This window comes from Lissotriton helveticus, chromosome 1_1 (assembly GCF_964261635.1).
Source record: "Lissotriton helveticus chromosome 1_1, aLisHel1.1, whole genome shotgun sequence".
NCBI lineage: Eukaryota > Metazoa > Chordata > Amphibia > Caudata > Salamandridae > Lissotriton > Lissotriton helveticus.
Genome location: NC_136057.1, coordinates 428181024 through 428195176, shown reverse-complemented (window position 1 = coordinate 428195176; position 14153 = coordinate 428181024). Strand labels below are relative to the sequence as shown.

The following is a 14153-nucleotide window of genomic DNA, read 5'->3' as shown; positions in this document are numbered from 1 at the left end:
ACTAAGTTAGCCTTGAAGAAGGTAACAGAATCAAGAAATGGCTAATAGGTTTGGGATATATGAACCAGTATTAAACAACAGCTATTTAATTTAAACAGAAATAAAATCTGTTTTTGCGGAAGTAACGAAGTGCTCTGAAACAAAATACCCTGTTCATGAGCAAATGAGCGACGATGTGTATTATTATAATCTTCCTTCAATTAAATCTGTGCATTACACAGTATTGCGTGTAGTCTTTCTGTAAACATGAGATGCTTCAGGGCTGCATTTCCTCAAGTATGTTTGTGCAACAATATGCTTGCTTCTATGGGGCGCTTGTATCTTCAATGTCCAACCACAGGCATCCGTTCTGACTGTGAACTATTGTGACTTTAGTCGTAGCAGACCACCTATTTCATTTTGTTCCACAGTCTAGGGAATATATTTACATTTGAGCAAATCTGTGAAATTGTATTTTTGCTTTGATGATCTTGTTTTTATTTGGGTTTCTGCAGTGCTCAAATCGATTGTTGATATTCTATCTGGTAAGTACATCATTACGTAGATACTCAGGGGTGACAAAAGTGATTGAGGGTATGGAAATTACACAAATAGTATAAAATATTAAGAAGCAGTTTGAATGTTCATGGACAAAACCCTTTGCAATGAGTAAGGTTAATGATTGCTCCTTTAACGATGCACCTACTGTTAATATCATGGAGGTCTTTAACGTATCAATGAATCAAAACTGATTGAATTATTTTGAATGATGTCAAAGTTTTATTTGAGACACAAAGATTTCTTTGCACATCCAAGTCAACTAGTGAGAGTTGACACTTTCAATAGTGTACTTTTTCTAAATGGGCAAGAGAGTGGACACTTCTCCTAAATTTCCTGACGTGAGCTGCCATTTGGGAAATCTTGAAGACGTATGAGTACAAATAGTGGGCCCACATTTTGTAAATGTGGGTCTTGCAACCCATCTTCACCCTCTAGGATCTTAGGAGTAAAGCTTAGATGGATTTTATTTTGAGATACTAGTGAATTGTGTAAAAGTGTCTTTTGTTCTCTTCCCATCACCATTTGGTGAGTGGCACTCGTTGAAGTCTGGCCACTGATTTAGCTCATAAACTTCACTGCAAGAAGCATGTCTTTGCCTCTGAGTGCCGCTACTGCGTGAGATTTTGGTGCGCTGACTATGCCATGGGGTAATGTCAATGGTTGGAGCCCTGGTTGGCCCCTCCTCACTTACTTTAGGGCTGCCGATCTTGGTCTTTCCAAGCTTGCCTTTTGTACGCCGGGACTGCTCGTGATCGAACTCCAAGTCCTCCAGTCGCTGGGTGAGGGCAAGCTTCTGCTGGATCGCCATCCTCAGCAAAGAGTTCAAGGTCTTCTTTTCGTCTTCCGCTGCCGCTAACTGCCTCTGCATTTCATCCAGCTGAGTCACATATTCATCACATCTGCTCAAGCAAAACAACAAAGTAGAAATCTAGTGACAAAGTAGTCTTCAATCACGACAAAACACAGGAACGTAACTTTCTCTTATTTCTACTGACGTCATACAAACATGAGTACATAATGCAGGGATACACAGACCATTGTCGAAGAACACTTCCATGGACTTGAAACATTCAGTTTACAGTCAAGTTCTGAACAACAGCAAGGATTTAAGAAAACAATATACACTGGTCTATTCAGGAGCAGGGATATTTTTTGAAATACAGAATTAAAACAATCCAGTCTTCTACTAGTTTGATGTAGAGGAACTACATAATGTCTTTAACCATTAAATGGAGGTTCTATCATAAGATTTCATGGATCAATTAATTTCCAAATGATGTTCTACAGAGCCACTGTTTTAAAGATGACAGGGAGGCTATTGCCACAGGTGATGAGAGGATGCAGACTCCTGTGATTCAAGTTTTCTTGTGTGCACAACATAGTGGGTCAGGATAGTAAATGCCATAATACACATTGCCACATTTCCAGTTGCAATGGTCACAGACACTACATATTTTGCTGCTGCAAAGCCCAATGACTGCAAGGATCTCCTCCAAGCCATCAAAACATATGTAATAAAAAGAGAAGATTGTAGGGCTATTTAATATAAGTTAAAACAATGAAAAGCTGTATACTTTGAAAAAGTCGCAATAAAAGAGAAAGAAATGAACGTAAGGAATAGGTTAATAAACAAACTAAAATACATTTTAAATACAATATAATTAAAGGTTAGGTTTAGGTTGTTCAACTAATTATAACATTATTAAATTATTAGATATAGGTTACTGAATTAAATAAATTAAAAGGACATTTAGATAGTTAAAAATGTAAAGAAATTATGTAAAAGGGCATTGCAGTTGCTTGTTATATTCTGGTCAACTATAGAGCAGGTATATAAAAATTCTGGGAACCATATATAATGCTGGTTACATAGCGGTTGGCTATGTAGTGTTCTGCAATATGCTAACGTACAACCACTTCAATAAACATAGCAAGGTCTTGCTGGCTTACATGATTCTTTGAGGACTCAAAGGGCAAAAGGATTTGCTGATGATTTAACCCATTGACCACTGCGCAAATTCTGCCGCAGTGCTGGGGTTTTAATGGGTGGGCGGGGTTCGAACGGCCGGGGACCGTCCTCTGCACAGGCCCACCGTGACGAGTGATGGCTCCCGGCCGTCACGTGCACACAAGAGGTTAAATACTTTATTTGCCACAAGCAGTACTACTTCAAAATGCAAACCACCAATACAGTTGAAAAAATACTTTTCAAGTAGTAATTTGAGGTTTTACTATGCTCTCTTTTTCAGACTGTCATTATTCTGCAGTGGCTGAGCATCCCTGAAACAAGGCAGCAGTGGCGTAGTGTTTTTACCTTATTCAGCCCTGCCAAATACCACGCATCACACGTTAGACGAATGTATTTCATTGTGGTGGTCCGCATCACCGCACTGAAATGCAAAGTCACGCATAATCGGCATAGTGCCTGCTTCGGCTCTCAAGCCTATCGCTGAAGCTAATGCCATGGCACCGTGTGATCGCACTGCTCCCTGCAAGCTTGGGGCTTCCAGCTGACTGAGTCAGCTACTAACTGGCTACAATGTTATCCATAGGGCTGCTGCAGGCATTTCCTGATTCGGAATGAGCAATGTCAGGAGAGGCAGTTTCCAATGCTACCTACGAAGCATCATGATCAGCTGAGTCAGGTTTGACAGAGTGACTTTAATAGGCCCAGGACGTCATGTCCGGCTGCTGCCTGCAGCGCTAGTGTGTGGCAGGCTGTGGAAATGGCACAGCTCGCACCACTGTGTGGTAAATTCAAATCAATGATCCCGGGACCGGCGCCAGACCCAAACCCACGGATCACGGCAGCCACTGGAGCCCACAGGACACACTGTGAATAATCTGTGTAGTATCCCATAGGTCCTTGCTCAGCCCCACCCTCTTCAACACTTATATGACACTTCTGGTAGCATCGCCAAAACCCACAAATGCAACATGATATCCTACTCTGACGAAATACAGCTCATCCTCTCCCTCTCCGAAGACAACACCAAGATGAACTTCCACAATGACTGATTCCACGGAGTTACATAAAACCTCTGTGACATTCCATGGAGTTCCATGAGCTGGCGTCATTGGGCACATCGCACTGCTCGTGCTGAGTTTTAGTGCTGGGAGCTTGTTCCATGCTGTAAAATCAGTGTAAATGGCACCATGTGGCACACCAGAGGGCACTGCTTCTTTCTGCGGCTCGAGCAGATTTTCTGCTCAAGCGGCAGCGTTCTCAACGCGAACGGTTGTAACCTGCTGCGACCACCCACATTGAGAAATCTCACCGGGAAGAGTTCTAGCACCCGAAAATTGCAAACGGGGCACACATATTTGCTCGCCAACTTAGTGTTGATGAGCCACGTGAGAGACAAAACTCTGGAACTCCGCGTTCCAATGGGAACGTTGAGTGGGCAACTCTCTGCGAACTCCATCTGTGGAGATGAATTTTAGCCCACCACTAGTGTTAAAGCAAATGAGAAATGGGTTGCCAGATATGCCAGTAGCTTTAAGTGCTGATATGAAGTGATAACTGTCCAAGCACGGTGTTTCATTGCAAACGTTTTCTTGCCTTGCAGTTGTGACTGGACTTTAGCCAAAGCTTTGCTTAGCTGGAAGAAGGAATCTCTTTCCACTGGGATACCCAGGCTTACTTTATAGTTAGTGCATCTATTGATGACAACAATTATGCTCCCCCTGATTTGTTTCGATTTTTATTTGCCTGAGAGCTTATTTCCCGCTAACACAAATTGTTCTGGGAGCATCTTTCAGAGGCGTAAAGGGTCCAGCATAGCACATAACCCTCACTCCCTGGCAAGGCAAAAACTAAATTTATCTCACCTACTGGACTCAACTAAACCAGACATTCTTTTATGAACCAAAATCTGTCTCTCACAGGAGTCCGCCCCTGATATTCTGGCCGCCCACCCCAGCAACTACTACATCCTTCAGGCTAACCGACCAGCTGGGAGAATTCCACAGGAACTGACATTCACCACACTACTCTGCTAGACATTACCTCAGTAGACAATCTAGTTATTAAACTGGAATCGTCTCTGGTTCCCCCAAACATTAGGTGAGCAGATGGCCCATCTAATAATCAACCATGCTAAAACTTTACTGATCAGCTACTTTAATTATTGGGTCAATGATGCGACAGGTGGACCACACTTTGCAGAATTGACCTTTCTACTTAGTGGGTTGAACTGTACTCAACACGTGACATCCCCCACACACATCAAAGGACACACACTAATTCAATTTTGGACATCTAACCTTAGAGTGTCCGCATGGACAGTGTCCGCCTGCACTTTGTCTGATCACTCTCTAATAAAGTTTGTGCTTAACAATATTACTACAGGCAAACCCCCAGTTAAAGGAGGTCTCATGGCAAGGAAATTGAACAGCATTAACATTAATGCCTTCTGTAGTTCACTGGCAAACACTGTTCCCACTAATCAGTCATTCGTTAACTTAAGCGAGGAAAACATCACTGCCTCGTTAACAGCAGCTAGTAATGAACATGCCCCTATCAGGATAATAAAAACAGCCAGGCATCATGAGACCCAGAGATGGTTCTCAGAAGATTTAAAGACTCAAAAACTAGCCCTACGCCAAACTGAAAGGATGTGGAAACAGAACTACTCCCCTGATAAAAACGACATTTACTTCTAAGGCCACTTATTTCTCTTCAAAGATCCTGAACTCCACCAAAAAATCGAAGGAAATATTTGCAATTGTCAATGAGCTGTCCAATCCTGATAGTCACAATAAAATCTATCCCTTCCCAGTCGCTCTGCAACTCCTTGAATACTTTTTTCATTGATAAAATCACTTCGATTAAAGCTAAAATTCCTGCCAGCCGTGCTTATGCAGTATTACCAACGGTGCAGTAGAGAAGCCCTTTTGGAACTACTGACCAAAGTCAAATCTGGATCCCCTTCTGATAGCTGTCCAACTCACATGGCTTTTAAGTGGACCGTGTTTGGGCCACAGGACTTCAGGGTTAGGCTCTCAGCAGGATTACATCCTTCGTGGAGGACCCCTACCAGTCTGTTTGCTTCTGCCACTTTACTGCGCCTAATATGAAGTCAACTTACGAGTGCCACAGGGATCTTCATTATCCCCGCACCTGTTCAATCTGTATCTACTCCTTCTGATTCTGTCCTTGAGAGAAAGAAATGTGAGCACATTCAATTATGCAGATGACATCCAACTAATATTCACCATCGACAACACACCTGATTCCATACTGAATTTCAAGCCATCATGCTGCACATCCGCAACTGGATGAACAGCAACCATCTAAAGTTAAACCTTGATAAAACAGTTGATCCTGATAGGTGGTGCTCGAAACTCTTGGAGCTCACATTTCTAGCCAGCTGAGCTGGGTTCTCCTCCAACCCCATCCACCTCAGCTAAGAGCTTTGGGATTACAATTAACTGCAACCTGTCCAAGAAGTCCCCGATTGAAACTGTAGTTTCTACCTGTTGCTGAAGATAAGCAAAATCAACAGACTCCTCACTAGGGAAGCACTGGTGCAGGCTGTTCTAGCCCTGGTCATTTCCCACATAGACTTGGCTAACTCACTTTACTTTGGTCTGCCACTATATCTAGTCAAAAGACTGCAACTTGTGCAGAATCGGGCCACAAGAATGATTTCACATCAGTTCCATCAGCCCAGATGACAACATGCTTCCCTTCTTATGAGGAAGCTACATTGGCTCCCCATATCATAATGCTGTGCCTTCAAAATCGGGTGCCTCATTTTAAAATCTTTACGTGGCACCTGCCTGAAATTTGTCTCCAATCTTATTCAGAGACACAAACCTACCCGCAATTTGCGCTCAGCCCACATAAACCTCCTGGTCACACCGTCTATAAATCAAAGTGACTAGGCGGCAGCAGATTTGCAATGTTTGCCCCCCGCTTCTGGAATGCCTTAACCCTTGACATCAGATCCTGAACAGACCATCTGAGATTCAGGAGACTCTTTAAGACATAGCTGTTCATTCGGGAATATGAATAACTCACCAGGACTCAGACAACTCCTATAAATAGCACCAACCAAGAAATCGACCAGTGTACGCGCGCTCTACAATTTTTTTTAACATAACATAACATTGCAGCTCCTGGTTCATAATGCCAATTTCCAGCCATACTTGAGTTTGAGAGCTCGACCTAGGCAAATGGAATGTGGATTTATGAACAATTGCTTGTAACAAGTTTAGCAGGGCCACCTCTTTTCAATGGATACTTATAAGCCATATGCTCCCGTCAGTAGGAGCTGTGCCGACATACCTGAAAGCAGGTGCTGATATGATGGGCAGCTGAGCTTCTTTTGAATCTGATTACATGCACAAGTTAATGAACATGCTTTAGCCCATATCATGCCAAAATGTTGATTGAGAGTCAGCTGGCGTTCAATTAGAATTCAAAGATACTTTTAAGAAGTGACAACTTGTACATGATTATCCTTTTTCTTTGACTCAACCAGGCGAACCACCTGTTTTTTAATTAGGTTGAGCTCAAGACTTTGCTGCTCAATGTATACAACCAGCGCATTTATTGACCTCTGTAGCTCAACAGGTGTCTGGCTTAAAATGTATATGCTGTCAGCATATTTCAGGTGACCAATTTTATCAGTTGCCAGTATTGGAGGAAGATCCTCAATTTGTGACAGATGTTGACTGTGAGTGAATGAATGAATGAATGAATGAATGAATGGGACATTTATGCAGCGCACTGCTACCTCCAACGGAGGTGTCCCGGCACTAGGAGCGGACAAAGCAGTGAGAGAGGGGGTCTTTAAGGGTGGCTAAAGAGCCAGGTTTTCAGGACCTTCCTGATTGCTGGTTCTTTCTCTGCCTTACGAAGGTGTACAGGCATAGAGTTCCAAAGAGAAGGGGTTTTCACTGAAAAAGCACAGCCACCCAGCCTGGCTTTAGAAAAGCGGGGGGTCCTAAGTAGTTCTTGATGGTTCGATCTCAAGTCCCTGGTCTGGCGATATTTCTGGAGTCTTTGTCTAAGGTATACCGGGCCTCTGTCCCTGGTGGCTCTAAAAGCCAAGGACAGTGCCTTGAACTCGATTCTTCTTTGGACCGGTAGCCAGGGGAGGCTCCGCAAGTGGGGAGAGATGTGGTAGCAAAGTAGCACATTCCTGATAAGTAAGGGCGGGCTTAGGGCTTTGCTTTGTCCACGGAGTGTTCCTAGTGTTGCCTACTTCGCCATTCGCAAAGTAGGCGAAGTAGGCAACACTACGCACACGCCATGGTGGAGCGAAGTAGCCTGCCACCCGCCTCCCTCCCGCCCTCTTGTAAATGCCCTGGTTACAATTTAAAACAATGTTAAATAAATTAAAACGACTTACCTCACATGCGGTGTACCGGGGCTCCCTCTTCCTAGTTTCTCGCCACGTCTTCCTGACAAATGCCCGGGCGCCCGCGCCTGCGCATTTGTCAGGAAGACATGGCGAGAAACTAGGAATCGTTGCCAGGGCATTTACAAGAGGGCGGGAGGGAGGCGGGTGGCGCGCAGTGGGGCTATGCGAAGTGTGTGGGTGGGCGTAGCTTCCTCCCCACTTCGCGGAGCTTCACGGAGCCCCACTATGCACACTACGCCCACCCCTACTAATAAGTCTAGCAGCAGCGTTTTGGATGATTTGTATTCTACAAATCAAATAAGCTGGGAGACCTATATAGAGGGAGTCTGTTAGCATAGTCTACTTGTGATGTGACCTGTGCATGAACCACAGTCTTTCTGCAGTCCATGGGCATGAGATGCAGAAATCTCCATAAGGTTTTTAGTTTCCAGAAGCAAAATGATGAGACTTGGCAAATCTGGGCCTTGCAAGAGAGGCGTGTGTCGAACTTAAACCCAAGGTTCCTAGCTGAGTCAACTGGGAACGGAGGAGGTTTTAGCTCCGCAAGCCACCAGAGATCGGGATGCAGAGGAGAGGCTTGATTGAAAAATATTACCTCTGTTTTATCGGCATTCAATCTAAGGCAGCTATCTGTCATTGCAAGCTGCCTTACTATGTTCTCTAAAGGAGAACACCAGCTGAGTATCGTCAGAATAGAAAACTGATTTCACTCCCTTTGTTTGAGTAGCGATGCAAGGGGGGTCAGATATATGTCAAAAAGAGTCGGGCTCGGCTGAACCATGGGGGACTCCACACGTAAGGGGCTTAGGTGTGGAGACATATGGGCGGAGAATTATTGGCTGAGATTGGCCCTCTAAAAACGAGCTGATCCAGGCCAGCATATTTCCTGTTACTCTGAGACGTTCAAGTCTTTCTAGCAGAATGCGATGTGACACCGTGTCGAATGCTTTGGATAAATCTAGCAGCACAAGCATAGCGGAGTGGCCTAGGTCTAGGGTATCATGCACCATTTCTGCTACCTCCAACAGGATTCTGTCTGTACTATAGCCAGATCTAAAGCCAGATTGAGAGTCATGAAGACAGTTGTTTATCTCCACAAAGTTGGAGAGTTGCTTCTGGACCTCCTTCTCAAGAATTTTTGCAGAAGCAGGCAGAAGGGACATAGGTCTAAAATTCTTGAGCTCTGCTGGGTCGGCGTCTGCTTTCCTTAGGATCGGCAAGACATAAGCTCTTTTACAGGAGACAGGGTAGGTGCCCGTTGTCAGTGAGGAGTTCGAGATAGTGTTCAGCGGCCTTTTGAGCAGAGGGATAGTAATTTTATAAACTTAGCTGGGTATGGATCACCGGGTGAGCCCAATTTACATTTAAACAATTCTAGGACGATGCATCTGGGCAAAACAGACATAACTCTGACCAAACGCCTGGAAGGCGTAGTGAAGAGTTTGGTAACTTTGACAGTGCTTTTGAGGAGAAAGAAAAATAGATGGATTGTATTTTTTCCTGAAAGAAGACAGATAGGTCCTCACAGAGCGTACCTGAGGGAGCAATCATGCCTCCAAAGCCTTCGGCTTCATGAAGTCTTGGACAATCTTAAAAACTTCTTTTACTGAATTGTCTGAGGACTGAATTTGTTTAGCAAAATGGTCCCTTATGGCATTGCGTTTTAGCACATGATTTTTTTTTTAGAGCAGCTCTGTACGTTAGTTTGGCCTCAGGATTGTAGGTCTTAAGCCAGACAAGTTCTAGCTTTTTACATTTACTTATCTCCAGGCGCAGTTTTGCTACGAACCAAGGGGCCGAGGGTTTTAACCTGGCTCATTTCACAGGTTTGAGAGGAGCAACTCTATCCAGGGCTGAGGAGACCCAGTTATTGAAGGTAATAACATCCCTATTAGGGTCCCCACTTGATTCCCACGGGGCAACTAGTAGTACGGGGCTCAGAGACTCAGCGGAGACCTTTCGCCAAATTCTCCTTTCCTCATAAATTGGTTTCACTGAGTTATTTAAGAGAGTGCCATCGAGGCTAAAAGGAATTAGCCAGTGGTCTGACCAGGTAAGAGGTATAGGAGTCGCAACTTTCACGGTGGGATCATTCGAGAAAATGAGATCCTACTTATGGCCAGCAATATGGGTAGGTGTGCACACCTTTTAAATCCAGATTTAGGCCCTTGAGTGTGCCAGCCATCTGAGTAGCCAAGGTACAATTATCATTGTTCATGTGAACATTAAAGTCTCCAAAGACTATGAAATTGGCGTGCCTCAGAGATAGCTCAGGGATACTATTGCATAGCTCCAGCAGCTGGCTAGGCGAAGTGTCCGGCGGTCGATAGGCTAACACACCTGCAATAGATGATGTAGGGAAGATGGTAATACAGAAAAACATCGTCTCAATCATCCCCGTACTCGCCAATCTCTTGTATGAAATGTCCCAATCATCACGTAGGATAACCGCAAGCCCGCCACGTATCTTGTTACCAGCCTGGTTAACCGTAACAATGTGAATTGCCGACATTATGTCTGGATTGATGCTTGCTTTTAATCAGGTTTCTGTTAAGAACATAAGGTCATATTTATGAGACATTAGTGTGAGCCATACATCATCCGCGTGTTTAAGAAGAGATCGATGTTGTAGCTATTGGCCTTGTGGTGTGAAGGATCTGGTCGACTAGCTATAGTGTTGGAGCCAACCCTCGCATCTTCCTTCCCTAAGGAGAAGGAACAAACATTGCAGTGCAATTGCTGTTTTAACATGGCGGGATCCACACTAGATAATCCTGACCCAGCTGCATTGTTCATAACTAGGAGCTGCTCCCTGTACCATACAATTCTGGCTGTGTGGGAAAAAGGTGCAGCATGGCTGGTGCTGGTCGCGGTCCAGACATGGACGGGCTCAGACGGGCTTCCCTTTGGCGTGCCTTGTGGCCAGCCAAATAAAGATTGGATAGTCAAAGAGCTAGGACACACCCCTGCTTCAAGCCGTTTTTCGTTTGGCTCTTAGATGTGACTCTACTGCCATTGCCGATTCTGACCTGGACCCAAGTGTCACTGTGCAAGGTGATGATTGAATTTAACAGTTTTTTAGGGAGGCCTCCATCTGCCTGTTTTGCCTAGAGTTGTGCGCAAGGAACTTTGTCAAAAGCAGATTTGAGGTTGACAAAGCATGCAAATAGATGGCTACTTTGTTGTATTGCCTTTTCTGCCAGGATAGTAAGTACTGAAGGGTTTGTTATTGTTCCCATACCCGACCTGAATCCTGTTTGCATTTTTGGGATTAAGTGCTTCTTATTTGCTTCTTATTTTCCCAGTCTTGGAGTTCTTGAAGTATGCATGAGGCTACGACATCTGTTAAGGCTATTGGTCTATAATTCAGATGATATGTTTGACTTCCACCCTTACATATTGGGTTAAGCATGCTGTCTCTCCATGAGTGCGAAATGGTGTTAGATCTGTAAATTCTATTGAAAAAAGGTGCTAGATAATTTGTCCAGAAAATTACATCTTTCTTAAAGAGTGCGTTACAGACCACTCTGAGAATTCAGTTTATTTAATATTCTCTCCAGGCGCTTCACATCTGGGTCAGTATGAATGCTAAGGTTTTGTATAGTCGATAGAATTAGGCGGGAGGCATCAATATTTGAGTCTTCTATGTGTTAAGAGTGATTGTTGGAGTCTGCTGGGCTCTGTCTGTAATCTTGCTGCACCCCTGCAAAGTTGGGCTCTAATATTCCTGTTTTTATTTTATTTGAGCTATTCCTGCTAGTAATGACGCTAGCTGGGGATGATTACATGGCACAAATGTGAAACACCCAGGTATCCTAGGGGATTCCTGCGTTTGGTGACAATCCTAACCCAAGGCTAATCCCGGGATGCTAACTCCGCTCCACCAGCGGATATTGCAGATTTTTGCCTACTACGCTCTCCATTGTGAATACGGAGTTTAGGCAAAACTCCCATCCATAGTGGAGGAGTCAACCACGCAGGTAAGGGCCTTCTTTTTTAATTTTTTTATTAATTTGGAGATGGGGAGGGAGCGGAGCAGAGTTCCACTGAGTTTTTTTCAAACTACGTGTAACTACGCGTAGAGGCACTGCGCCAGCTCCGCCCAGCCTTAACCGAGACCAGCCTGTTTATCTCACCCCAAAAAGAATTACTGTTGAATTGCTTACTAGATTGTAGGAGATTGTTCTATATACCTTCCTGGTGATTTTTTTCTGCTTGCCATCATTCCTTGTTATAGGTTTTCCCAGATGCTAAAGTGGTGTTCTAATGGACACCTTGCCTAATGTTGTATTCTGAGAGAGCCTTCTTACCTCTCTGTTTAATGAGCTTTTGTTTTTTGCAGCTCTTTCGTATAGCAATACTGTGTTTGGGGATTAGGAAGGCCGATTTTTCTTGCTGGTTGTAATCCACAGTTGTGCAGGTTGGAAATGCAGTGAGTAGGTGCCTTACTACATCCTCCCACGTATGGTATCCTGCATTTTTGTGTTTGCCCTGGATGTTATCAGCGAGAATGTGAACCAGAGCCATAATTGCTCTGTATCCGGAGCATGCCATTTAAGTCTCTTAAAGTTATAATAATTAGGAAGTGAGCATAAACATGTTGTTACCATCAGGGGAAAGGTTGCAAATTCTATTTTGAATTCCTGGGTAAAATGATCTCTTTCAGGACATGGGTCGATTTGGAAAGATTTAACACAGGAAAGTGTAATTGATGATTGAGTGGATAAGACCATTCAAAAAGGTCATGGCTGCTGGCTTATTGTGATATAATGAAGGTAGTCGAAATCCAAGAAGTTTTCATGTAGATTTATTGATTAGCAGGTTACAAGGAAAAGAGCCCCACCAGGAGCAGCCTCCCTGCTGCTCAGCCCATCACCAATTGACACAGGCCAACATTCTCTCACGCATTAATTCTGGCTAAGCAACAGGATACCACACTTATTCTCTTTAAAGTTACTGTTCAAATTCGTTAAGCCTTAGCTTTCTAGTTTTTGACGTACATTAATTATTAAGTCATTGCAGCTTGGTAGCTTACTTTTTAGTGAGGGAAATTAATTAAAATGGATGGCTTTTGAAGAAGTCTGATGTTAAAGTCCTTATTAGTGCGACCAAAGTGGAGGTTCTCTCAGCTTTCTTTGCATGGATGGTACTATACATTTAAAAGGAAAAGGACTTTCCAATCTTCGTGATGACCTTTTATTTCTACTTTGGTACCCTGTAGTCACTCGGCCCCCAGGTCTATGTCTTCCTGAGATCCTTTCTATTTCATTTAAATGAAGGTAGAGAGCTCTCTTTCCCCGTAACACGAGCCCCTTAACTTGAGTCAGTCAGTCAGTCAAGAGGTCTTTATTCGATTTACATCATAAAAGGCATTCACATATACATAAAAATAGCATTTTGCATATAAGATAATAAATACTTTACAATTTAAAATCATGATAAGAAAGTATTAAATTTAAAGTCAATAATAGACGAAAAGACCCCTTGCTACATAGAACATCTTGCTTTAAAAAACACAGTACAGCTTAACTTGAGTCCTTCACTGCGGGGATGTCATGTTCCATGGACCCCAGTTACAGGAGTTGGTTTTAGGTACCATGTTTCCAGAAGTAATATGATATCAACATTTTAAAGGCAATCCATTGTATTCCACTACAGAGAGATTTTACCAAATCCATGTACATTCCAAAAACAGATTTTAATGAGGTCTGGTTAAGCTGAGATTTGGTGTTCATCAGGATTGACAAGGGTCTAAGGGGCACATGCATCACAGCCTTTTGCGATTGCAAACGGTGCGATTCGCAAAAATCGGTCATTTGCGATCGCAAAAATTGCTTTTGCGATGCATCAAGGGTCAAGGCCCTCGCAATTTGAGAATTTCTCAAATTGCGATTGCATTTAAGGAATCGCATTTAGCAATTCCTTAAATGCAATGCATGAAAGTTTAAAAATCTGCGATTTCGCAAATAGGGGGAGCAAATTACCATGAAGTTCAACTTCATAGTAATTTGTAAAAATCTTTGAAAAATGCACTTTTGTGCATTTTTCAAAGTTTTATGTTGCGCACACACATGCCCTAAGGGCATGTGTGTGCTCAACATATGTGCACAGATCAATTTGTGGGGTGCAACAGGGTGTCCTTTGGACCCCCTGCACCCTTGAAATTGTATTCTCAATTTGCGATTCGCTAATTGCGAATGGCAAATTGAGAATGTCTTTCCCATTCATTCCTACGGTCCT

At 43.5% G+C, this 14153-nt stretch overlaps 1 protein-coding gene across 2 annotated transcripts in view; it reads right to left on the bottom strand.

Annotated features, from left to right (window-relative positions):
* BICD1 (BICD cargo adaptor 1) overlaps window positions 1-14153 on the bottom strand; it is an 801460-nt gene that overhangs the window by 258665 nt on the left and 528642 nt on the right. For both annotated transcript variants that reach the window (XM_078673795.1, XM_078673794.1), the window contains exon 7: window positions 1232-1439. In XM_078673795.1, coding sequence (XP_078529921.1) covers window positions 1232-1439 — 208 coding nt within the window. The remainder of the gene's footprint in view (window positions 1-1231; window positions 1440-14153) is intronic.